This window comes from Hemibagrus wyckioides, linkage group LG12 (assembly GCF_019097595.1).
Source record: "Hemibagrus wyckioides isolate EC202008001 linkage group LG12, SWU_Hwy_1.0, whole genome shotgun sequence".
Lineage (NCBI taxonomy): Eukaryota > Metazoa > Chordata > Actinopteri > Siluriformes > Bagridae > Hemibagrus > Hemibagrus wyckioides.
In genome coordinates this window covers 3,819,844-3,845,846 of record NC_080721.1, presented here as the reverse complement: position 1 = coordinate 3,845,846, position 26,003 = coordinate 3,819,844, and the positions used below count along the sequence as shown (strand labels likewise).

General features: G+C 43.6%; 4 protein-coding genes across 4 annotated transcripts; 3 read left to right on the top strand and 1 right to left on the bottom strand.

The window, feature by feature from the left end:
* Nucleotides 1–33: 33 nt before the first annotated feature.
* Nucleotides 34–2,805, top strand: tpbga (trophoblast glycoprotein a). Its single transcript, XM_058404832.1, has 2 exons — nt 34–752; nt 871–2,805. The coding sequence occupies exons 1-2, from the start codon at nt 493–495 to the stop codon at nt 1,718–1,720; spliced, it is 1,110 nt and encodes a 369-aa protein (XP_058260815.1). The 5' UTR covers nt 34–492; the 3' UTR covers nt 1,721–2,805.
* Nucleotides 2,806–6,695: 3,890 nt separating this feature from the next.
* kdf1b (keratinocyte differentiation factor 1b) lies at nt 6,696–12,622 on the top strand. Its single transcript, XM_058405273.1, has 4 exons — nt 6,696–6,938; nt 9,157–10,112; nt 10,215–10,283; nt 12,136–12,622. The coding sequence occupies exons 2-4, from the start codon at nt 9,176–9,178 to the stop codon at nt 12,225–12,227; spliced, it is 1,098 nt and encodes a 365-aa protein (XP_058261256.1). The 5' UTR covers nt 6,696–6,938; nt 9,157–9,175; the 3' UTR covers nt 12,228–12,622.
* Nucleotides 12,623–15,829: 3,207 nt separating this feature from the next.
* On the bottom strand, nt 15,830–17,130 carry nr0b2b (nuclear receptor subfamily 0, group B, member 2b). The gene is made up of 2 exons (XM_058405246.1): nt 16,589–17,130; nt 15,830–16,360 (listed from the first exon to the last, which is right to left on the bottom strand). The coding sequence occupies exons 1-2, from the start codon at nt 17,121–17,123 to the stop codon at nt 16,110–16,112; spliced, it is 786 nt and encodes a 261-aa protein (XP_058261229.1). The 5' UTR covers nt 17,124–17,130; the 3' UTR covers nt 15,830–16,109.
* A 3,536-nt stretch (nt 17,131–20,666) lies between these two features.
* nudc (nudC nuclear distribution protein) lies at nt 20,667–25,786 on the top strand. Its single transcript, XM_058405277.1, has 9 exons — nt 20,667–20,854; nt 21,152–21,229; nt 21,327–21,545; nt 22,313–22,378; nt 22,751–22,864; nt 23,333–23,527; nt 23,603–23,686; nt 23,761–23,879; nt 25,226–25,786. The coding sequence occupies exons 1-9, from the start codon at nt 20,780–20,782 to the stop codon at nt 25,275–25,277; spliced, it is 1,002 nt and encodes a 333-aa protein (XP_058261260.1). The 5' UTR covers nt 20,667–20,779; the 3' UTR covers nt 25,278–25,786.
* The last annotated feature ends 217 nt before the right edge of the window (nt 25,787–26,003 follow it).

Sequence of the window (26,003 nt, the reverse complement as noted above, 5' to 3'; positions counted from 1 at the left end):
TCAGACATGAGTAGGTCGCTCTTTACCACCTCCTCCTCCTCCTCTTCATCCTCCCCTCCTCCAAGCGTGTGTCCAGCGCTGCGGCTTTCATTTCATTGTTCCAGAGGAGTTCAGATGCTTCCCTTTCTCATGTTAATCAGCTGCTGCCTCTCACTTCACTACATGCGGCTTCTCCAGGATGCAGAGGGAGCTGAGAGCACCGCGGGATCATTCAGAAAGTTCCTAAGTTCCGCCCAGCACCACGCCAGATCCACGTTATTCACAGAGTCGTCGCATTTCGGGGGGAAGGAGCGCGTGCACACCAGGGCACGCAAACTTTTTTTTCAGGATTTGTTTTAGTTTCTAAAGGGACATCATTCAGTGATTTTGCTTTTTACGAACCAAAAAAAAAACAAAAAAACAGATGCACGTTTGTTCGCTCACTTTAACCTCACTCGTTCGCGGAGAATTTAGAGAAAGTTTAAAAGGCTTCGTTTTTTTACGCTTAGCGACATGTCCGCGTTCGTGCTGCGCGTCGTGTTCGCGTTGCTCTGCGTCCACGCGACGCGCTCTGCGTCGTGTCCTGCAGGCTGCGAATGCTCGGAAGCTGCACAAACTGTGAAATGCGTTTCTAAAGATCTTCGGGACATACCGACCGGCATTCCTACCTACACAAGGAATTTGTTTATCACAGGCAACCACATTAGCCGAATTGGTCCGGAGTGTTTCAAAGGGCTGGACAATGTGACAACGTTATCACTCAGCAACAACAGGTAAAAAAAAAAAATTATTACAGCATGCACGATACTGAAAAGTCTGGTGTTGTAGAGAGTCTGAAAGCAGCAAATCTAAAATGACACAGTGATTGAGCCTTTTTTTTTCCTTGTGTAGAATATCCGAAGTGGAGTCTCGCACCTTCTCCAGTCTGCGTAACCTCAGATCATTGGACCTGAGCAGCAACCAGCTGGTGTTAATTCACCCAGAGGCCTTCATGATTCACAACCACACGCTGAGAGAGCTGAATTTCAGTCGAGCACTCTATAACCACTCTTCAGTCACCAACCTGTCCACAGCTCTGCGCTGGAGCAGCCTGAACGGCCTGCTAGGGCTCGACCTGTCCAGCAACGGCCTGATCTTTCTTCCCCCTCACATCTTCTTCCATATGAACAACCTGCGCCGGCTTCAGCTAGCCAACAACTCCATAGTATCTGTTACTAATGAGACTTTGCTGGGTTTGGAGCACTTAGAAGAGCTAGATCTCAGCCACAATGCTCTGAAAACCTTCAGCAAGGAAGGCTTGATGGAGTTGGAGCGCGTTCCAAAAGCAAAGCTACACCTCGGGCAGAACCCGTACACGTGTACCTGTGGAATCGAGCCGTTCATCATGTTGCTAAACGCCTCACAGGAACGTGTCGTAGATGCCGAGCAGCTAGTTTGTGTCTTCCCGGTTGAACTGCGCAACGTTTCTTTACTGCTGGCGAGAAATTTGGTTCTCGGATGCCATCACGCGGAGGAGAGCAACAACCTGGCGCTGCAGACGTCCTACGTCTTCCTAGGCCTCGTGCTGGGTTTTGTGGGTCTAATGTTCCTCTTTGTGCTGTACCTGAACAGGAAAGGGATCAAGAAGCGCATCTATGAAACGCGCGACGCCTGCAGAGAGATGTGGGAGGGGTATCATTACCGATACGAGATCGACTCCGATCCCAGGCTGTCACAACTGTCCACGAGTGCGGATGTGTGATTTCGGACTACTGGTACTTTGACCCAAGTTCTTCCAACCTGAACTTCTATAACATTTGTAAATAAGGACAATGTCGTTTCAACATTTTAGCAACCACTTCAGCTTGACCATTTCCACCACATTTTCCTAATTAGTTCTAAGAGAGTTCTAAGAGAAACACATTGTTCGTTCTGATCAGACCTAGTAAGCATTCATTACTCTGGAAAGGAAGTCATACTAAAATCTGTTCTAGTCTGTGTTGTGCTTGCATTTTTTTCCCTTTTTTTCATCGAATCAAAGAGCTGGACCACAATCAGCGAGGCTGTGGAGCCCACTCTGCCCCTTTACCCACAGGGAGCTTGTGAAGAATGTGGTTTCCTTCCTCTACAAAGCATTCCAGTGTGAGGATAACCTCCTCTAAGCTTACCACGGAGCCACAGAGAAACACACTTCCTTTGTATCAGATAAACAGAACGAAAGAAATGGAAAAGAGGAAGAAAGAAGACCAGCTGTGGAAATCTCTGCTCCTCATTTTTTTTATTTCTCTCATTTTTATTGTCAGATTGATAAAAACCAGCCCTGCTCAAGGGTTTCCTGGAGACAGCTGTCGGCTGTTTGAAGGCCTCCGAGTGACCGCAGTGGCTTCTTGTGTTTAGGAGATTTTTACAGTGATACGATGCAGATGATCACGTGTTTTCTATGTAAAACGTATGGGACTAAACATTCCAAAAAGCCAAAAGCATGAGCTTGGATGCTATGTACTCACTTTATAAACAATTCCTAGTCACAGTTCGGACATTTTTAAACTTCTGTCTGAACTAAACCACTTCGGGTGACGTAACTTTATTTAAATGTAGGATTAGGTTTAGTCTCTGTCTCAGAGACTTATCTGGCTCCAGCTCCATAAAACATCCATTTTTACACAAAATGTTCCTCTGTGCCTGAAGCTCCTCTCTGTCCTCCGTAGTTGTTCAGTTCTGGATGAGATTTTTTAAAGAGCATCTCCAAAAGAGAAATGAAAGTTAATGAATATTTTTTATTGTTTGTATGTATGTCCTGAATTGAATGAAGGAAATGAAGCACAAAGATCTTAATAAAATCTTAAAATGGTTCATGTTCAAGTGTTCCATGAGGTGTTGTTTTATTCCGTCTCTTTTCTGACCTCAGCTTTTCTATCTGACCACCAGGATATCTGAAGGAACTCGTTTCACTGATCTGTATTTCTGAGGAAAGTGTTTGTGGTTCAGCTGCTGAGACAAGGATCATGTCTCTCTCCCTCTCTCTCTCTCTCCCTCTCTCTCTCTCTCTCTCTCTCTCTCTCTGCCTCCCTCCCTCTGTCTCTCTCTCTCTCTCTCTGGTTTCTGTGTCTCCACTTTCTTAGTTTTTGAAGACACAGAGGCACAAGCCGCTGAGGTCAGCAGTCCAGCAGCCGGGACAGGAGGCAGCTGGACCACAAATAGTAACCTGGTTAACCAGGTGCTGAGTTCGGTCTCACTGTTAATCACTACAGAGGAGTTTTTTATATCTGAATTTTTGTACTCAGTGTAACTGTGAAACCTCAACAAGTGCAAATGATTAAATATGTGAAGGAAAAAACCCAAAACAGGCAAACAGCTGGTAACCATCTTTCTCTCTCTCTCTCTCTCTCTCTCTCTCTCTCTCTCTCTCTCTCTCTCTCTCTCTCTCTCTTCCTTCCTCCCTGTCTCTCCCTCCCTCTCTCTTTCTCTCTCTTACCCTCTCTCCCTCCCTCTCTCTTTCCCTTTCCCTCTCCCCCCCTCTGCCCCCGCCCTCTGTCTCCCTCTCACTCTTTCTGCCCCCCTTTCTGTCTGTCTCTCTCTTTCCTTTCTCTCTCTTTCTCTCCCTCTCTCTCTGCCCCCCCTGCCCCGCTCTCTCTCTCTCTCTCTCTCTCTCTCTCTCTCTCTCTCTCTCTCTCTCTCCCTCTCTCTCTCTGCCCCCCCTGCCCTGCTCTCTCTCTCTCTCTCTCTCTCTCTCTCTCGCTCTCTCTCTCTCTCTCTCTCTGTCCCATCTGTCTGTCTGTCTCTCTCTCTCCATTCATTAATGTCCACATGCCCTTGAATATTTTCCAAATCTAAATGCACTGTTAGAGAGATTAAAAAATCATGTTCATAATGATAATAATTATTATAATAATAATAAAGATAATGTGTTGGATTTATCACATCTTGCATCATCCAATAGAAATTTAAAAAAAAACTAGAAATAAAAATTCTATTAAATAAAAGTTCTATTAAATAAAATGAACAGAAATTAGTTCAGTGGTTCGTCAGTACAGTGTAAATAAACTCACTCTTGAATCTATATGGTGGTTTTATAGCCAGTCCACAAAAATACATGCTTATTTTTCTTTCTCTTTCATTCTCTAGTGCATTAATGATGCTTCAGGATAATAATGTTGGACCTGCATGTGTGGATGTTCTCCCTGTGCTTCATAGGTTTCCTCCGGGTTCTCTGGTTTCCTCCCCCAGTCTAAAGACGTGTGATGTAATCTGATTAGCATCTCTAAAGTGTGTGGGTGCCCTGTGATATGTTGGCACCCTGTCCGGCATGTCCCACACCTTGTGCCCAGAGTCTCTTATTGTAGATTCAGGCACCAGGGTGGATGGATAAATGTATATATTTAAATATTTTGGCTTTAAGGAAATCCACATGAACATCCTTATGATCGAAACTCTTTGCTCTGTCTTTGCAGCATCATTATTTGCTTTATATTAAAACTCTGATTGTAAACACGGTTCAGAAGAAGGGTTTTCCATTAGGTCATTTGAGAAGCTTTCCTCACCCTGGACCTTCTCTTCCATCATAAACCTCTGCAATAAATTGATGATTTTCTGCTACTTCCAAATCTGGGAATCTCAGTTTCCTGATCCACCCACATCAGCATGTCATTCTAGCAACATTATTAGCCTTTAAAGGGCTTGAAATGGACAATCTCCTTGGTCCTACATCCACATGCAGGATGAGTGTGTTCCAAACAGCTGCTTTTTGTATTTTGACCCCATTTTCTCTTAAATGTGGTTATTTACCAATTTGCTCTTCTCTGTCACACAACAGATGGAAACAGAAAAAACAGAAACTGGATGGATGGATACAAGTCACATATACAGTAAACTGCCAAAAGTTTTGGGACACTTCTAGTGTTGTTTTTCAGGGGTTGGGCTCGGCCCCTCAGTTCCAGTGAAAGGAACTCTTAATGCTTCAAGACATTGTGGACAATTTCATGCTTTGTGGGAACAGTTTGGGGATGACCCCTTCCTGTTCCAACATGACTGCACACCAGTGACCAAAGCAAGGTTCATAAAGACATGGATGAGTGAGTTTGGTGTGGAGGAACTTCACAGAGTCCTGACCTCAACCCCATAGAACACCTTTGGGATGAATTAGAGCAGAGACTGCGAGCCAGACCTTCTCGTCCAACAACAGTGCCTGACCTCTCAAATGTTCTTCTAGAGGAATGGTCAAAAATTCCCATAAACACATTCCTAAACCTTGTGGAAAGCCTTCCCAGAAGAGTTTAAGCTGTTATAGCTGCTAAGGGTGGGACAACTCCATATTACATTCATGTGCATGTAAAAGCAGGCATCCCAAAACTTTTGGCAATATAGTGTATTCATGCCACATTCAAGGAGTCTTCTTCAAAATACTTTAATTTCCACCTGCATCACTCAGTCAGAGTGAAAATACTGAGGTGAGTAAATTAGCAAAGACACTGGAGGACAGTGGTGGTTCAAGTGGTTAAAGCTTGGGGTTGTTGACCAGATGAATCAGGTTCAAGCTCCAGTGATGGACAATTGAGCAGAAGCCTTAACCCCTCCATGCTCCAGGGGTGCTGTATCATAGCTACCCCTGTGCTCTGACCACAACTTCCTGAGCAGGGATATGTGAAAAAAAAAGTATATTGTTTAACATATTATAAATAATAAAACTATAGTTTGAATCAGTTTTATGCTGGTACTGTATTACATAAGATATATGTTATTAAACATTCTTGGGGTCAGTTTGCTGTTTTGGTGCTAAAACTTATGATGTCACAGGAATTTCGTCCAGTGGTAATGAAAATATGGACTTTCTGATGTCCTTCTTCTCCCTTCTCCGCAAAGGAAGAGGAAGAGGAAGAGAAAGGTCAGACAAAAAATCTGATATGTTACATATCAACAGCTCAGGTCAGTGGTACAGTCCTGTAGATGATGCAAGGCAAGATTTGAAAAGAAAAACTCAGACACCATAAAAAGGAATGACCGTCCTAGGTTAAACCGTCCTGATGTCCCAGTTTAACAGAAGTCTGAATTAGACTGTATGTAGTGTGTATCTGATTTAATGTGAGATTTACTGGGGATATCACATAGAAACCATAAAGAGTGTCCACTCAAGTGTCCACTTCACAGCAGTTTGATACGAACGCACGACTCGAACGATGCTCCTACTCAAGCTTGACTCAGATTAAAAAAAAAGAGAGAGAGAGAGAGAGAGAGAAATAATTTATAATCAGACTATAATGAGGTTTGTTTCCTTTTTTGAGGCTGCTTCCTCTCCAGGTTTCTTCCTCTTTTCTCCTCAGGGAGTTTTCCCCTCTGGGTTTAGTCTTAAATGTATATGAAGATGTTATATCTTTCTGATTTCTGTTAAATGCGCTATAAATAATAATAATAATAATTAAGTTGAAGTGATTTAGAGATATGACGCATTTTTAATTTCACACGAAGTACATTATAGGATGTGTAAACAATGTTTGCGCACGAGCAGCCACTCGGAAAACCCGGAACTGCCACCTAGTGGAACAGGATTGGCTCTCTAAAACAACAACCAACAAATATATAGAAATATCATATTTTATATTGTACATGCTAAAAATCATATTTTATATTGTACATGCTTTTTTTTGTTTGTTTGTTTGTTTGTTTGTTTGTTTTGGTAATAATAAAAATAATAATTTTAAAATAATATATACGAGTGTGATTACGCTGACGGTACGATGACGTCAGCAGGAGTCGTGGACTACCTGTTGCCTCAGGTAACTGAAAACAGCAGTCTGATGTTAAGAGGAAAGACATGGGGGAGATAGAAGGCGGTTGTAGTGAAGCCTGTTAGCCTGCTTTTACACACAGCACGAGATTTTATTGCTGTACACGCAAGGACACACTGCGGGATTAAACATTAAAGTTGTAGGTCAGAAGTCTGACCACTGCACTTCCGGGGACTGCGTCATTTCTCTCCCTATGTCGTGAGTAAACTTTGTTATTGACTTTATTTGTATGGGTTTTTTTTGCCTTTTAATTGTATTTAAATGGCATAGTGTGGAAGAACAAAAAAAAACAACATAAAAGCATCTTTTGCCCTGTTTCCTGTAACTGAAATACATTTGAATGGAAATAGAAATGTGTAGAAAAGTTCCCGGTTGGTCGGTGTGTATAAGCGGCTAAAGAGGGAGCACTTTCTTTAAATCTTTTCAGCATTAAACTCTTCACTTAACACCTAATTCACTTTCCGTGCTGCTTCCAGACTCGAAATAATCAGCTTTTATGAAGCAGATTGATTTCTGTGAATAGAGTTGAAGCATATAGTTCGGTGTGTGCGCGCGCGGGCGTGCGTGTGTGTGCGCGCGCGCCCCAGCTTTGTACTTCTCGACTAGGCCTGGTCTGTCAAAACACACCTGGTGACATTGGTGTAAACATCACAAGAGGGGTATTGTTTTTAGTATACTACAGTGTACAGCACCTTCTGCACATGTGCACTGGAGTGTTTTTGTGGTGTTTTTACAGTTTTAAAGAAACATCTGTTTTTATTAGGAAGGAGGTAGAAGTGAAAGCATGCTGTGTATGTGTGTGTGTGTAATGAGATCGGTTACATTCTCATTGTGTGTGTGTGTGTGTGTGTGTGTGTGTGAGGGCATACTGTACCACAGAACTGGTCGGATTAGATTAGTGTTTATATACACACATACGCCCACACACACACATACAGCGTCCATTTTAATAGGAACCCCTGCTCATTCATGCAGTTTCTCCAGTCTGCTTTTGAAGTGCATAAAATCATATAGGTTCAGCTTCAATTAATATGCCCGTTAAACATCATGAACGAATAAGAAGCCTTTATTATCGTCACACACGCATGAATTCTTTTATTCGCAAATCCCAGCTGAGGAAGTTGGGGGTCAGAGCGCAGGGGCAGCATCCCTGGAGCAGGGAGGGTTAAGCGCCTTGCTCAACAGTGGAGCTTGGTGGTGCTGAGGCTTGAACCCTGATCAACAACCCAGAGCCTTAACCACTTAACCCATCACTGCCCCTTATAGAGAGAGACATTTCTGTGACAGTTCATCATCTTTAAGAATAGTTTAGTTTGAGAATAAAGTAACTCATATAATCACTCTTTACAGCTGTGGTCAGCAGAAAAACATCTCCAGGATGCACAAAACATCAAACCTTAGGGTAAATGTGCTACAACCACCGTGAACAATGATCCGAAGCCATCACGTGCACAAAATCACCCAAACTGTACAATTTCTCTTTATTCTGATGTGAAGTGAAGCTCATGACCTGTAGCTGCAGGATTTTATGTGTTGTGCTGCTGCTACATGATTGGCTGATTAGATTAGTGCATGAAGATAAGGTTGGAATGTACAATGTTTGTGGAGATATTCAGGAATGTCATTTATTTATAAAATTATATCCATGCGATGAATCCAGATGTGATTTACACACAGCTAAAGACATGGAAGTGTTAATGTTAATGTTTAATTAATGCAATAAATCTACAGGGGTTGAAGGGCTTTTTAATTGACCACACACACACATCTGCTGTGCAACTGCAATTTAACTCCTGTAGTATGTTATTCTATTCAGGTCTTATTAACTGATTCGACACATTGGGCTTTCTCGAGGGAAGACAGTCAGCTTTGTTCGTTTGCTTTTGTTCGTTCGTTTGTTTGTTTATTTGCCTCTGTCCACTTTTATGCGTACTATTTTAATAATTACTATCCAATCTAAGGAGAAGGGCAATTTGCACTAGGAACGTGACTTAATATAAACATAATTTGTATTGGATGCACTTTGTGTGTGTGTGTGTGTGTGTGTTTCACAAGCGGGAGGTTTTACCTTTCATGTGGGTGCCAGTAAGTGGGACAAACAGAGGACAGACACTGTGTTGTATAATGTGTTTACAGCATTCATGTATTCATGCTTACTAATGGTCATGGTCAGGGTCATGGTTATGGTCATGCTGGTTTAAATGAGACTACTGATGTGTTAGTAAATAAATCAACTGGTTTGGAAATGGGAGTGATGTAGCGGTTGAGGAATCAAGTTCTAGATGTTCCAACCCGTCCTGCTCATGGGGCATTTCTATGTGTAATAGCACTGCCCAGTAGAGGCAACATTTCCTGTGAGACAGCTTACCATGTTCTCTCTCTCTCTCTCTCTCTCTCTCTCTCTCTCATTAAACAGACCCTGACGCTCCAAAATCATGTCAGGCAATGGCAAAAGCATCTCTAAAGGGTGGGACAGGGCAGGAAGTCCTGAATCATGGTCCATGCAGAGTAGCAGCACTAAGAGCAGACCGTATGAGGAGCGCTGTGTTGACCCGGTCAGACCCGAGACTCAGTACCCTGGAGCAGTCCACAAAGTCCAGCGAAAAGATGCTAATGGCAATGCAACAGAGCCAGAGAGTGTCCGCTTTCTACCGGGAAAAAAGACGGAGTCCAGATCTGGTTCCTGCATGTGCGGTCCCTGTGTCTCAGTGAAAAGCTGTCGGACGTTTGCGTGTAGCGTGTTGACGTGCGGACTGTATCGGGTGTGTAGACGAATGCCGTGTCTGCTGTCCGCGGAAGCCCAAGGTGACCAGCCAGAGGTCGTTAAAGCTGAGACGTCGGTACCTGACGCTAAGAGCGATTTTTATACTGATCTTTGTATCGGTGGCGTCAAAGTGGATCCGTCAGCGCTAATGGAAGAACACGGGTCAGTCTCGTTTAACCTTCCTAAAGCGGAGCTGGACAGTCCAACGTACCAGAGTGGCAGCATGCATTTCAGCGATTTACAAGACGAGGACTTCATTTATCAAGGCACTAATGAGGACGTGGACTCGCTAATCACGCGTAAGCTGCTGGAGGTTTTCTCCGAGTTCGAGATCAACGAGCTGGCGAAATGCACATCGGACTCCATGTTCCTGAAGCGCTCGCAGGAGTTCAGTCAGCTGATCTCGGATATCGTCCAGGAGCACAACATCAGGGAGCAGGAAGCGGAATGCCGCCTGGTGCGCGAGATCATCCGTATCAGCACTCGAAAAAGCAAGAAGAAAGTGACGATGAGACAGCAGGAGCTGCAGAGAGACAGTGGTAATGACACCTGGAGGAGCAGCAAGAGGAGCAGCAAGAAGAACAGCTTCAACTTGATGAGCGACGGCAGTAAGTGGCTCAGAACTGGTTTAGTATCTCTATCTCATCTTCTTTAGTGGGCCATTTTTAACACTGTTTCAATTAGTAAGACTTTTTGTTTTGTTTTTCCAGGTCTGAAGATTTCAGAGGAGAGATCTGATGATGTTGAAGCACGGAATCTGCGGAACAACAGTAAGCAGTGTAAGTTGGTGGCGTAAGTTATTTTTTAAGCTGGCTCAGCCCGAGCTCCTGCTCCTGTCACTCAGCCAAATCAAACAGAAACTGGATTCTGGATTATTACTGATTAATACCAGCATACTGCAAGACCTTTTCCTATCTGCAGTTCCTCATTATTGCTGTTCCATCATCCATCACACCCTCAGGCTTCAAAACAAAAGCTATCGTATTTGATGTTTGGAAAAGGATTTATGCCGGGTGCCTTTTTTCCCTCCTGATTCTAGAAACTTCCTAATGCCAACCTTTCCATTTTTATCTTGGCTTGGGACCAGCACTGAGAGTTGACCCCTTAGACGACCCACGTTTCAACCCCAGGCCACGGCAGTGAGAGTTGCGCGATCCTCAACTGGACCACCAGGTTCAGACTTTACAGCTCAGTGAAATCCACTCTGGATGATTTACGTCCTTGCTCAAGGGTCCAGCAGTGGTGCTGAGCCTTGAACCTGGAACCTTCTGACCACCTGCATTGGTTTGGGGTTTGTACAGTAACCACACGGCTCTCTTGTCTCACTTTTACCTTTGAGCTGTTTGTTGGACTGACCCCAGTATCTTTGACCCTTTCCCTGTTTTTTTTCCACAGTCGTTGTGGATTTTGGACGGTTGCCTTCCAGAATAAAATCCTGCGGTGTGTTAGGGAGACGTTTATGTTTGGATGACAATGCCACTCCACAGTGACATTAATGCGTGGAATATTTTTTGAAAGGCACCCAGGTGTTAAGGCTAACAACCTTCTGCGTGAGGGTGGACACCTTCAGGTACTGGTCATGGTACAATGACTTGATACCCGGTTCTTGTCAGCTGTGAATGTTGCCTTGTAATCGGACACACGTTAACAGCTTGTTTACACTTGGCATTAACACGTGTCTCGTTTAATCAGATCACAGTTAGAGGAGATTGATTGCTCTTCACACCTCGGGTCTTTCACGTGTCTCCGGCGTGTCTCTACTGACCATCAACAACAACAGCTGCCAGACAAAAAGCACCCTCAATCGTCCTGTTTCATTATAGCCATTCCCTCGAAGAGATAATCCTCCTGAGTCATGGGGTATATTGTTATGAATGAATGAAGAATATTAGAGTGAAGTTCACAGACACACACATGACACACTCCGTTAACGTCATAGTTGAAAAACTACGTCTGCATGGAACAGGAGACTTAACGTTTATACAGAATGCTCAAGCTACAGAAATAATAATTTAAAAAACCCTCTTTTTATGGTTGAATCTCTGCAACCTGGCAACACAGTCTTTAAAGCCTGGTGTAAATATCCATCTCAAAATGAACACAATAAATCAAGCGAGTGGTGTGATGTTTGAAGGAACTTGCAACGTTTCAAAACGCGCGCAGATTTCCTACTGGTTCGCTGTGATGTCATCAGGGCACGTATGTTTCCTCCTCAGGGTTCACGTGTGGCAGCATCGAGTCATCCAGTCAGTACTGTAAGAGTGTAAGACAAGAATCCAGTAATGTTAGCAGTTGTGCTGTAGTGACCACAACAACCACAAGAAAGTGTAGTTGAGGTCAGGGATGATGGAGGACACGTTGCTGCTCACAGACGCTACAGACGTGGACACGTGTCTCTGAATAAAAGTCCAGTTTTTATTATATATTAAAAGCACCATGTTCATGCTTCTCTCCATCTCTCTCCCTCTCTCCTTCTCTGTCTCTCCAACCCCCCCTCTTTGTCTCGTTTTTTCTCTCCATCTCTCTCCCTCTCTCCTTCTCCGTCTCTCCAACCCCCCCTCTTTGTCTCCTTTTCCCTCTCTCTCCCTCCCTCTCTCATCTCTTCCTCTCCCATTCTCTCTCTCTCTGCAGCATACATGCCCAGCTCTCCAGCGTCTCTCTCACCGAACGTCACCCCCATCACCTCAGACACTCCTTTACTCCTTCACGGACTGAGAGCTTAAACCTGCCTTTATTTCTCCAGCTCCGTCTCCAGCACTGGGATTGTAATGAAGAACCTGCGCTTGTTCTCTCTTCCCGTCCTGAGAGGTTCTGACTCGATTCCCTGACGCTAACTTTCATGGATTTATCGACTTGTCCAGTAGATAGTGACGATGCTGGAAAAAATAAATAAATAAAATCAGCATTAGCTTAGTTTTTTTTTTCTTTGTCATTTTATTCATCAGAAGAACCACTGTTGCACTTTCTGAAGAAGTGACTGAAGGACAGCTATCTTCTGCTTTGTCTCCGTCCACACACAGGTGAAGCGTGTAAATAACCTGTGACGCCTGTCTATGAGCCAGAGAGACGATTTAAAGGAAAATAAACCTGGGATATATGAGGACACTCGTGAATAAAATCTATTGTTTTGGGGTTTTTTTCCGATTTCTTTTGTTAAGTCTTAGATAAAATGGCATTATAGGAGTTGTGGTGTAATCAGTAACATGTTCAACGTCAGATGTTCTCCTCGTCAGTCATTTAAACGTCGGTGAAACAGGAAACCCTTCAGATCCATGTGACATGAGTTCCTCTCATCACAGCGTTCACCTGAGGAGGTTCAGGAAGAGCTTCAGCTGCACTCGTTGCTCTGAATTCCTTCTGGGAAATGAGGAGAATTCAGTCTCGACATTCAGGATGTATGTTTAGATGTGTTAGCTGCATACGTCAGAAATCACGTCCATAGAAACATATTAGAGATGTAGATGAATATGGAACTGAACCAAAACAAACACAGAAAGAGGAGATACACGGGTAAAAGTAGAAGGTTTCCAGGTTTCAGGAGAAAATTCCAACTTAAGTTTTAAACAATCATTGTAAACAAACCAGCAGGGTCTGGAGTTTATTCCCTCATGCTGACCTCACACAATACATCCATTTTCTATACCCGCTTTATTCCTAATTAGGGTCACGGGGATCTGCTGGAGCCTACCCCAGCACACATTGGGCGAAAGGCATGGGTACACCCTGGACACGACGCCAGTCCATCACAGGGCCACACATATAGATAGACAACCACACATACACTCACACTCACTCCTATGGGCAATTTAAAATTACCATTCAACCTAATGTACATGTTTTTGGACTGTGGGAGGAAACCGGAGTACCCGGAGTAAACCCACGCAGGCACGGGGAGAACATGGAGAACAGCCCCCTGTTCGAACCCAGGACCTTCTTGCTAACCACTAAGTCGTCGTGCTGCCCCAAAATACGACCCTAATGTTTTATTTAATCCTCATTCTGAATCTGTCTGACTCTTTAAACACTAAATAATTGAAAAATATATTACCTTCTACATTCATTGTGTGTGTTTTTGTCTTTCTGTACCATAATTAAGAATAAAATCCGAATCTAGTGCTGTTTAAAGGACGGCATCCTGATTGGAGGTGCTGACCATGTGTCCAGTCAACATTTCTGATCTTTCTGAACCCAAAAGCTGAGAAAAATCCCATGAATTATTTTTATTATTATTATTGTTGTTGTTGTTGTTGTTGTAAACTGTAGCATTATTCTGAGTTTCCTGACTCAGTCACATGAGGTATGTAGAAGACGAGAGGGCTTTCTGGAAAGTTCTACAAAGCTTCTGGATCAGGAGTGGAATAAAGCTTCGTTCTGCAAAAGTGCTGTTTGTTGTTGGTTTTCTCCCCCCAGTATTTCCCAGTCTAGATCACACACACACACACACACATTTCATTTCGAACTGAAACCCAAAGTCAAAGCAGTTACCTGAGTTTAGTCTCATCTAAAGATATTGAAGTGTACTGACTGTACACACATCCTGCTTTACATTCTAAGGAATTTCCCATAATTCTCCCCGCTGTTACGAAACCTTAATGAGAGCTTTATGAAAATATACTCTACTTCATTGTGTGTGTGTGTTAACAACAATTTCTCAGCCGTTGTGTCACATTCCTGTGGCTTTTGCTCATCACACAGAAATCAACATTCAGTGAATATCAGACTCTAGGCTCATGCTCGTGAATCCACGCCTCCACCCTTCCTTTCATCCACCCGTGTTTATACAGCGTGTTTGATGTTTTCACGCAGGCCTTTCACTCAGTGAACATCCGGGATGTTCCTGGAGAGGCTGCGTCCAGTAATCTTACTGAATCCTGATAGCCGCGCTGCTGCGGTCAGTGACGCCAGATTATACAAGCAGACTATATAAAAAAGACAGGCTGAAGGAGATAAACTCAAACATTGATAATCAGATAGATAAGTAACACACTTGACTGCAGTGTTTCTAACACACACACAAACAGATATAGATACACAAGCGTAACTGGTCTGACGAGTTCCAGTCATGAGAAAATAAACGCAATGAGCAGCTAATAAACAGAAGTGCTCTGGGTCATTCATTATTCAGTCACAATATAAACTTTGAGATATGTTCCACTTTACTTTACAGCAGCAGGACGAGAACATCTGTTTCCTGGAAAAAGAAGGAATTGATTCCTACATGTGTTCGATGAGTTTGATGCTTGGTTAGATTTCATGCTACATGATTTGTTTCAAAAGCAACACACTCGAACCCACAGCTCTGTAACAGACTCGTTATCATCAACACCAACGTCTTCATGGAGTCCACTATGTAACTGGGTCAAGTGGTTAAAGCTCTGGGTTGAACAGGGTTCAAGCCCCAGCACCACCAGTTGGGTTCCTGAACAAGGCCCTTCACCCTCTCTGCTCCAGGTGCACTGTATTTTAACTGCCCCTGTGCTCTGACCCCAACTTCTTCAGCTGAGATAACTGGTACACTATATTGCCAAAGGTTTTGGGACATCTGCCTTTACATGCACATGAATGTAATATGGAGTTGTCCCGCATTTTGCAGCTATAACAGCTTCAACTCTTCTGGGAAGGCTTTCCACAAGGTTTAGGAGTGTGTTTATGGGAATTTTTGGCCATTCCTCTAGAAGCACATTTGTGAGGTCAGGCACTGATGTTGGACAAGAAGGTCTGACTCACAGTCTCCACTCTAATTCATCCCAAAGGTGTTCTATGGGGTTGAGGTCAGGACTCTGTGCAGGTCACACCAAACTCACTCATCCATGTCTTTATGGACCTTGCTTTGTGCACTGGTGTGCAGTCATGTTGGAACAGGAAGGGGTCATCCCCAAACTGTTCCCACAAAGCATGAAATTGTCCAAAATGTCTTGGTAAGCTGAAGCTTTAAGAGTTCCTTTCACTGGAGCTAAGGGGCCAAGCCCAACCCCTGAAAAACAACACCTGAATTCAATTATTTGGAGGGGTGTCCCAAAACTTTTGGCAATATAGTGTATAATGGCTTCTGCTAAATGCTGAACAACATTTTTTTTATTATTAATGTTTATTCTTCAGTATGACTGAGCACATGTTCCTATTTTTCAGCACGCATGAGAAGCTTATCATCTTTCTGAACCTCAGGAGCTGAAGGTTGTTCTATGTCAGACTGGTGGATTGAAATGGAATAACGACATGACTTAAAGAATGACAAAAGGTTTACACGATGAAAATAAATTATTTATTTTAAAAAAAAACAGTATGAGATTAGACGAGCCTGTACTCCTGTCCTCATAAACCACCTCGTTAATTCCACACCTGCTTCTGGCTGGAGTTTCAGCACTGAGGCTGCTGCTGAGGATGGAGACATGTGGATATATGAGATACTGGAGTTCTCCATCAGTTCCATTGTGTGTTTACAATCACACTCTCTGGTCTCCTTCTGAGTCTGGTTCCTCTCAAGGTTTCCTCATCTCACCTCAGGGAGTTTTTCCTCACCACCATCACCTCAGGCTTGCTCATTCCTTAGAACTAAAACTAGGAAGTGGACACCAATCCAGTAACATCAGCTGGACTCCTTCAGGTTAAAACCGTCCTGTACTGAAAAGAATCTCAGTCAGCAGTTCCAGGAGATTTGTCTGACCGATCATGCGTCTGAAAAACAGTTCGGTCAAAAAGTGTTGGGTTACAGTGTCTAGCGACGAGGCTGTCAGCAGGACACTGGGTAGTCGAGTGTGGTCATGTGGATGAAGTTTGTGAATGGCTCGATGCAGAAGTCGCTGAGATTCTCTCTGGAGTTCCTCGATGAGCTTGCGGTTTATCAGCCCAGGGACGTCTGAAGAATGATGAAGAGGTGGAAACGTACAGCATCTTATTTATTCTGATTAAAGTTAAATCTAAAGAATCTTGAAAATGACTTGCTTCATATATTTAATGGCTCATTTTAGCCGCAGTACCCCCATATAGTCCATATATCTGTATAATTTGGTGCTATATTTAGAATTCTACTATGAAATTTTAAAGGAAATCGAGGTTTATGGAATAGAATTGTTTAGAATTTCACCTGGGTTGAATAATATTGTACCCTTGAGGTACGCATATTCTTTAGGAGTGAGATCAAGCCTCCAGAGTTGGTCCAAGCATGATCTGAGATTCTGCACAGCTGCCAGGTTTGATGGACCATGTTCAGTGTCATCATTTTGGTCCTGCAGCAAGATCTTGCGTAGGAAGCTTGTCGTGGGGAAGTCGGCCACGTCCAGCGTCACACGCTCTTGTGCGAGACCCAGGACGAACAGCTGGACCCAGTGGCTCCTGAGAAGTAAAAACTGATCCAAACCTGGGAGGTGGTGGAAGGAAGGAAGGCTTCTCATGAAGCACATGGTCTTTAGCAACACTTGACTAGCTGCCTTGCAGGTTCTCTCTGGGTTCTTCAAGCACACCAATCGTCGCTGTTCACAATGACAGCTATGCATCAGAGAGCTCCAGTCATCCTCCCCCAGAGCACAGCTGTCTGTACGGTTAAGGATGTTGAACAGGATGGTGTGGGAATGTTCTTCCTTGATTTTCCTAGAGTAACATTCCTCCTCAGATGAATACATGCTTGACTAAAAGAGTGCTTCAACAGACAGTTCAAAAGGTTATGAGTCTTATTTATAGTGATAGACTTTGAGGCGGAGATTTCTAAGCAAAACACAGTGACCCTGGACCGCACAGGTTACCCCTCTGCCACGTGGAGGCCATTAATCTAATCCAGTTCAGACCACGGAAAGCGGGGTAAATGACATTTATCATGTTTACTATTCATTAACTCTGCTTGTACCAGGACACCAAGGCCTGAGAGAATTATTACATAGGTTACAGCCACCAACATTTCCTGCACTACTGATCTCATCAACTGCTAATAATGATGAGAGCGTTTAAAAGGTCATGTCTCATGGATATAGATTGAGATGAGTTTAATTATTTATGAATGTAAGCCATTAATGCACTCTTTGTTCAAGTAATATACGTGTCAGTGTATGTAAATATACCGAATACACAAACAGTGCTGCTTTACAGTTGAGCTAGACTGATCTGATAAGCTGTTGGAATACTGATAAGACTGATAAGACATTTATATAGACTATCTAGCTTATTTATGAAACACACATGCTGATAGTGGAATTAAACAGGTTTTTATCACTCTGCTGGGTCAGTAGGATTTTTTACACCTGGTCTACCTGTATTATTGCACCAGAAGTAACTGGACACCTGTTGAGTTCAATGTGATGTTTGGAATCCGCTGTTGGAGAAATAAGTAGCCATTTATACTATTACACATATACACAGATCGGCCATAACATTAAAACCACCTACCTAATATAGTAATACAGCTCTGACTTGTCAAGACAGGAACTGCACAAGACCTCTGAAGGTTGCTGTGGAATCTGTGGCAGATCCTGGTGCATCCATGGATCTGACGTGATTGTCCAGCACATTCTCCAGCACATCCCACAGATACTGGATCAGGTTGAGCTCTGGGGAATTTGAGAGCCAAGCCAGCTCCTTAAACAATGTTTGCAGGGTGCAAACATGAAGATGTGTACTTGGTCTGCAATAATGTTTAGGTAGGTGTTAAAATCCACATGAATGCCAGTACCCAAGGGTTCTCATAAGAACACTGACCAGATCATCACACTGCCTCCACCAGCTCACCTTTTTAGAATATAGTGCATCCAAGTGCTGTCTCTTCCCCAGGTAAATGAAGGACATGCACCTGGCCCCCACATGATGTAAAAGTCATCCCCCAGTCTTCAGTCGTCTAGCCATCACAATTCAGCCTTTGTCAATGTCGCTCAGATCTACCAGTCTTGAACTACCAACCAACACATCAACCTCAAGGACTGACCGCATGGTTTCTACATGAATCTGACCTGGACTGTGGTCAGAACTTTATCTAATTTCTCACACTACACTTTGATGAAACTAAACCTTTCGTCCGTTTGGTCATTTTGCCATCTGCCTCACAGTGGATCGATAGAAGCCAAACTCTCAAGGAATTGTTAAGTAAACTTTTTCAGCAGGTCCTCAGGAATTGATGTCGATTGAGTCAGAGAAGATCGGACCGGACCAGGTGAAGATCGGACCGGACCAGGTGACGATTGGACCGGATCATGTGAAGATCGGACCAGATCAGGTGACAATCGGACCGGACCAGGTGACGATCGGACCGGATCATGTGAAGATCGGACCGGATCAGGTGACGATCGGACCGGATCATGTGAAGATCGGACCGGATCAGGTGACGATCGGACCGGATCATGTGAAGATCAGACCGGATCATGTGAAGATCGGATTGGATCATGTGAAGATAAGATCGGATCAGGTGACGATCGGACCGGATCAGGTGAAGATCAGACCGGATCATGTGAAGATCGGACCGGATCAGGTGAAGAGATGGTGAAGAGATCAGGTGAAGAGATGAAGAGGTGGTTGTTGACTTCAGGAGAGCACAGTGTGACCATTCTCCGCTGTCCATCGATGGCTCCTCTGTGGAGATCGTCAAGAGCATCAAATTCCTTGGTGTCCATCTGGCGGAGAACTTCACCTTGTCACTCAACACCAGCTCCATCACCAAGAAAGCCCAGCAACGCCTCTACTTCCTGAGGAGGCTGAGGAAAGCCCATCTCCCTTCCCCCATACTGACTGTGTTCTACAGAGGGACCATCGAGAGCGTCCTGAGCAGCTGCATCACTGCCTGGTTTGGGAACTGCACCGTCTCGGATCGCAAGACCCTTCAGCGGATGGTGAGGACAGCTGAGAAGATCATCGGAGTCTCTCTCCTCTCTATCACAGACATTTACACCGCACGCTGCATCCGCAAAGCCAACAGCATTGTGGCTGACCCCACACACCCCTCACACACACTCTTCACCCTCCTGCCATCTGGAAAGAGGTACCGGAGCATTCGGGCCCTCACAACCAGACTGTGTAACAGTTTCTTTCCTCAAGCCATTAGGCTCCTCAACACCCGGGACTGAACTGTTCACACACACTCTCACTCAGGACTGAACTGTTCTACACTCTCTCACACACACACACTCTCACTCAGGACTGAACTGTATAGTAACTCTCTGTCTCTCTCACACACAGATACACACACTCTCTCTTGACTGTGTGGGCACAAACACACACACACACATAATTTATACTGTTCATTACTTACTGCACTACCTCTACCTGTCATCCGCTGCTATAGTTATATTTATGTTTATTCTATTTGCACTACCTCAACCGCTGCTGTGTATTTTTGCACAATATTTTTGCACAATACTTTTTTTTTATTTTTTACATCATTTCACTTTATCTATTTTATTTCACTTACATTCCAGTACACGTTCATTTATTTCTTTTCAGCGCTAAGTGTCCTGTGTTCTTTTGTGTTGTCTTTCTTGTATTTATTGTCTTTTTTGCACTGTCTTGTCTATGCTCTGTTTGCACCTAGCTGCACACTGTGCACTTTACGTGGCTAAGACAAACTTCTGTCCTAGCTCTGTGGTGGTGTTTGTTGTTTTGTGTTGAACTTGTTGTTGTATGTTTATGTAGCACCAGGTCCTGGAGAAACGTTGTTTCATTTCACTATGTACTGCGCCAGCTGTATCTTGAATCTTGAAGATCGGACCGGATCAGGTGACGATCAGACTTTGATGGACTTTCAAAGACCCAAGTTTGTGTTCTTGAGGCAATCGAAGGTCTGATAAACTCATATTTGTTTCAGTCAAACACTTCTCATCAAATATTCCTTTAAATGAACTCATAATTCTAAAGAAGCACATACTTTTAATGACAAAAATATTTAATACTGGACAGTTTGTTTTTATAGATCTAGGACTTAAATGATCACATTTCTAAGCAATAAAATTTTCGCATATCTAGTGTTTATTTCATGTATTATTAAATTTTTAAACGTGTGTTATGACTCTCCTGTTCCCTCACACAGAACACTCCGGACATTTCTAGAGAATTCTACCACTTCCACTCCTTTCTCCGTAGAAGCGAGCGCTTTATTTAAAGTACGCCTTCAGCCGTCACGTTTAACATTCTGATTGGCTCTCTTTCCTGTCATTCATCAATGGATCAACGCTATTGGCTCACGTGTTTCCCTGGGCACGGGTCAGGTCTTGTAGCTAGGAAGTGAACACAAGCACTGAGGGAGATTTTTCATACACGTGTATTGTCATTACAGTGTGTTTAGATTGAGTTTAAAATCCCTAAGATGGGCAGCGATGAAGAAAAGTATGACGGAATGCTGCTTGTTATGGCACAACAGCATGAAGGCGGGGTACAAGAGGTAAAAATCGTTGCATATTTGAATGATCATGCTAGCTAGCTAGCTACAAACGCTAACAGCTAATAGCAACCTGCATGTTTAGGTGCTTCCATTAACTAATCCTCCTGTCGTCCTTTAACTAACTAGTTTACTCATGAATACTAGTGCATTAAAGGTTCTCAAAAGGCTATTGTTTAGCTCACGTGAAACATAGTGATGATGATGATGATGATATATCAGGGAATGAATCCTATCTATTATCACTGTGACGTCACAGTGTCCTCAGAAAAATCACATTATTTATAATCGCCCTTTCAGCTGGTCAACACGTTCTTCAGCTTTCTGCGACGAAAAACAGACTTTTTTATAGGAGGTGAACCTGGAGCTCCTGAGAAGGTGAGATGACGGCTCTTAAAATTAAATTAAATAAATGAATAAATAGAAGTGCAGGCCCACAGTGACCGCTGCGTGTGGTGTTTCTCTTTTCTATTAGCTGGTGAAAGAGGCGTTCGCTCATCACAGTCAGCTGGCACTCAAGGCCCAGAGAGAGAAAGAGTCCAGAGAGAAGAAGGAGAAGAAGGAGAAGGCAGAAAGAGCGGCTAAACTCAAAGCCGAGGAGGAGGAGAAGAAGAGGAAGGAGGCTGAGAACGAGCCCAGAATCAAAGAGCTGACGGACGAGGAGGCCGCCAGTCTGCAGACGGAGATAGACCAGGTAGAGTCTTTTTGTGCATCGTTCTGTAAGTGGAACAGAAGCAAAAAAAAGATTGAAACTGGAGAATGGATTCCTGCATGAAACCTCATTTCTATATTTGACCTTTATTATTAATTAGTTTAAGTTTAAGCACACATTAACTGTTTTGCCTCACAGCAAGAAGGTCCTGGGTTTGAATCCCGGGTTCAAACAGGCAGGGGCCTTTCTGTGTGGAGTTTGCATGCTCTCCCCATGTCTGCGTGGGTTTACTCCGGTTTCCTCCCACAGCCCAAAAACATGTACATTATTGGTAATTCTAATTTGCCATAGGAGTGAGTGTGTGTGGATGTCTGTCTATATGTGTGGCTATCCTGTGATGGACTGGTGACCTGTCCAGGGTATACCCCTGCCTTTCGCCAAATGTGTGCTGGGATAGGTTCCAGCAGATCCCAGTGACCCTAATTAGGTATAAAGCGGGTATAGACAATGGATGGTCACATGACCGTCCCAGTGTCTAGGCATGTTGCTGTGAATAACTCAACCTCATGGAAGGGTTCCTGAAATCCCTTGACAGAGAGATCGCATTACATATGTTTTTCTAAACACATGTCAGAATTGACCAGAAATTACGTCACTTCCTGTTCCTTCGCTGTTGTGTGTGTGTTATGAATCAGAAATTTGTAACTGACCACTAATTAATAATGACTGTAAAAAGTAATGTAGCTGAAAGAGAGATTTTGACCGTTATTGTTTTACTGTGCTGATGTGTTCTTCATGAATCTCTGCAGAAGAAAGAAAAAGAGCGAGTCTCTGAAAGCAGCGCTGCAGGAGCATCGGTTAAAGCAGATAAAGCGGTGAGTGAGATGGACACGTGTGGACGTCTGATAGAAATGAAAATAGAGTCAGGAAAATGTCTAAAAGCTTGTTTTTTACTTTGTTTGGAGTAGTCTTCTGAAACATCTTGGTGCTGGTCATCACGGTCTCCTGCTCAGTTTAGTTATAAAGCTGCTTCTAAAGAATGTTTTTATTCATTCGATTCAAAACCTTTGAAAAGTATTCCATTTAAGCCAAGGATATAGGATGACCATCACTGTTACCATAGAAACAGACATGAATAAGGTGGATGTTGTTGCTCAGTGAGTGTCGCTGTCATGTCTACAGAGTGGACAGAGTTTACTCATTTGAAATTAATAAATAAATAATTTGTCACTGCTGCTGTCTTTTAGTCTGAATCTGAAGGCGAGGAAGACGAGAAGGATAAGGACAAGATGAAGCCTAATGCTGAAAACGGAGCAGATCTGCCCAACTACAGGTGGACACAGACACTGTCTGAAGTGGACGTAAGGATTTTTCCTAATCTGTGTGTTTATTTTTTAATAATTTTGTGAACACGCTTCATGACGGCCGATTCAGTTTGAAATAAAAGGTTTAAGGGGTGTGAATACTTATACAAGGCGCTATACGTTCAGTTTAACTCAGAGATTAGGAACACCACACGAATAATGGCTCTCGGACCCTCGTTTCAGCTCTGCCTCGACTCTACAGTCTCTAAAGTCATTTGTTTTGGTTACAGAGTCAATGTTTTTTCTTAAAAACAAAGATTTCCATCATTAGAATTTAAGCAGTAGCTAAATTCATGTCCCTGCTCTATTTTGCCCCCTAGTGGAACAACAGAGAATAGCTTCTTTTTTTTCTCTTTTTTTTTAATTTAATATATTCCTCGCCACCAGGTGGCAGTGAGCAGTGGATTTTCGGTTTTGTCCTTTCGTGCATCAGTCCGAATACATTTTTGGACTCTCTCTCTCCAGCTTGTAGTGCCTTTCGACGTGAAGTTTCGGCTGAAGGGGAAGGACATGGTGGTGGACGTTCAGAGACGTCATCTGAAGATAGGTTTAAAGGGCCACCCACCTGTGATCGACGCCCCGCTTTTCAACGAGGTGAAGGTAGAAGAGAGCTCCTGGCTCATTGATGACGGAAAGATAGTGACCGTCCATCTGGAGAAGGTACGAGTAGGTCTGACCCTCATTATACAACTGATTCTGAAAACGTGCACTGAATCCTTTTCATGTCCCCGGTAGATAAATAAAATGGAGTGGTGGAACAAGTTGGTGACCACAGACCCTGAGATCAACACCAAAAAAATCTGTCCAGAAAACTCCAAGGTAGGCAGCATTCTGCACTGGACATCATTCAGGTCAGTTTCCTTTCAGACCTTCAGCTCTTCTTCTCTGTACAGCTTTCCGATCTGGATGGAGAAACACGCAGCATGGTGGAAAAGATGATGTATGACCAGAGGCAGAAGTCCATGGGCTTACCCACGTCTGAGGAGCAGAAGAAGCAGGACATCCTGAAGAAGTAAGTGACCTTCATTTCCGGCTAGTGCTGGAATGTTCGCCGCATCGGCTCGTGTTCCAGGACCTGTGATGTTCGAGTACAAAGTCACTTGGGGCCATCTCCTTTTTCTTCGACATTCCAACCAACACGTGATTTTGAACTGGTTAACAGTTTTCTGATAAACCTGATAAGCTAGCATAAGTATAAATCTAGCGCTAATGTTTGTCACCTCGCAGCTCCAGACTCTCCAGTTTGATCCCCCTCTCAGATTTCACACCTTCTCTTTAAGTGCATGCGTGCCTGTTCACACCGGACATTAGCATGTGTCCTGGGTGATTGGATTAGTGCTCAGCATTAAGGAAAGGTGTGAAAGGTTTCCGAAATGCGCTGAGATCCGATCAGTTGACCTGAACTCATAGGTCTGGGACGCATATGAACACGTCACAACTGCTGTGTGAACGTGAATGTGTCTTAATGCACCTCAATATGTCTTGATACGTGTCGGTGCGTCTTGATACATCTCGGTGCATCTCAGTACGTCTCTGTGCGTCTCAGTGTGCCTTGGCGCATCTCAGTACGTCTTAATATGTTTGGGTGCGTCTGTATGTGCCTCTGTGCACCTCCGTGTGTCTCTGTGTGCCCCTGTGCACCTCTGTGCGTCTCAGTGCATTTCAGTACGTCTCTATGTTTTGGTGTGTCGCAATGCACGTCTGTACGTCTCGATACGAGTCGGTGTGCCTCAGTATGTCTTGCTACTTGTCGGTGCACCTCTATATGTCTCTATACGTCTCAGTGCACCTCGGTGCGTCTCAGTACGCCTCAACACGTGTTGGTGTGTCTCAATGTGCCTCGTTGTGTCTTGGTAGGTCAGTATGCCTCACTACTCGGTCAGCTACAAAGGACCCTCTGATGACTGCATCATCGCTCTAGTGAGGATATAAATAATCATTGTGAGGAAATGGATTTAGATAAAGATGAGGCTGTAACTGTTTCGCTCTGAATTCGTTACTCGACCTCACAAAACACGTTTTGAAACACCGTACAGCTGCATGAGGCAGGACTGTAGGACGTTTCTCTGCTCTGCACGTGTGATCCGATCACTCAGGACGTGTTATTGTCCAGTTCGTACAGCACCTGAGTGTTCCAGCTTTCTCTAATCTTCCAGAAATTCCCACCTAGTGCTCCTGGAATCGACTCCAGGATAAAGCAGATAAATGAAGCTGTGTCTTTCTGTAACATGATACTGGGTAAAACGTAACTCTAAACTGGACTGGTACTTTACTGGGAGTTTGTTTCTATGTATTATATGTTTATATTGTAAATCTCTGCATAGTTTAATGAACACACTTGTTTTGGTCTGATGGCAGGTTCATGGAGCAGCATCCAGAAATGGACTTCTCCAAGGCCAAGTTCAGCTGAGAAACCCCAGCCACCTTCTCCAGGACTTCTGCACTTCAGTCTTCTCTCTCTCTCTTCACGTGTCGCTCCTTCACGTCACGCCACGTGTTCCGAAAATTTCATTCATGTTTACACTATTTTTCAAACTAGAAATCTGACCTGCCGTCTCATTCTAATGGTCAGAACCACATTGTCACTATTGTTTATCGGACCCGAGACGTTTCAGAGCTTCAGAAGGTCTCGCTTCTCAAATCTCGGAGTCGTGTGCTGTTTTTTGGATGAAAAGCTACCAACCTAATATGTATAAATATTTTTAATCATCTTTAACTTGCCCCATTATCCTTTAAAGCAACCTTTTTTCATCTCGTAACAAACTGATTAGACACCGAAAGCCCTCTGTTTTATTTATTTGTGAGCAGACGAACATTTCAGCATCTGTTTGTTGAAGTATGTCAAATTCTTGGATGTAATGGTTGGATGTTTTTGTAATGCCGCATTATGTATATGACTAAAAGTATCTGCACCCCTAACCATCTCATATGTGTTTCTGTTACCACAAAGTCTGAAACACACAACTGTATAGAATAATCTCTCTTCAACGTGTCCAGCACAAAGCACTGAACTCCATGGTGTACACACTTGTTTTAAGTTAAGGTTGGAGTGGGAGAACTGAAGTGTCCGGCACAGAGCCCTGACTCTGACTGAACACCTTTGGGATGAACTAGAACACCGACTGAACCCCAGACC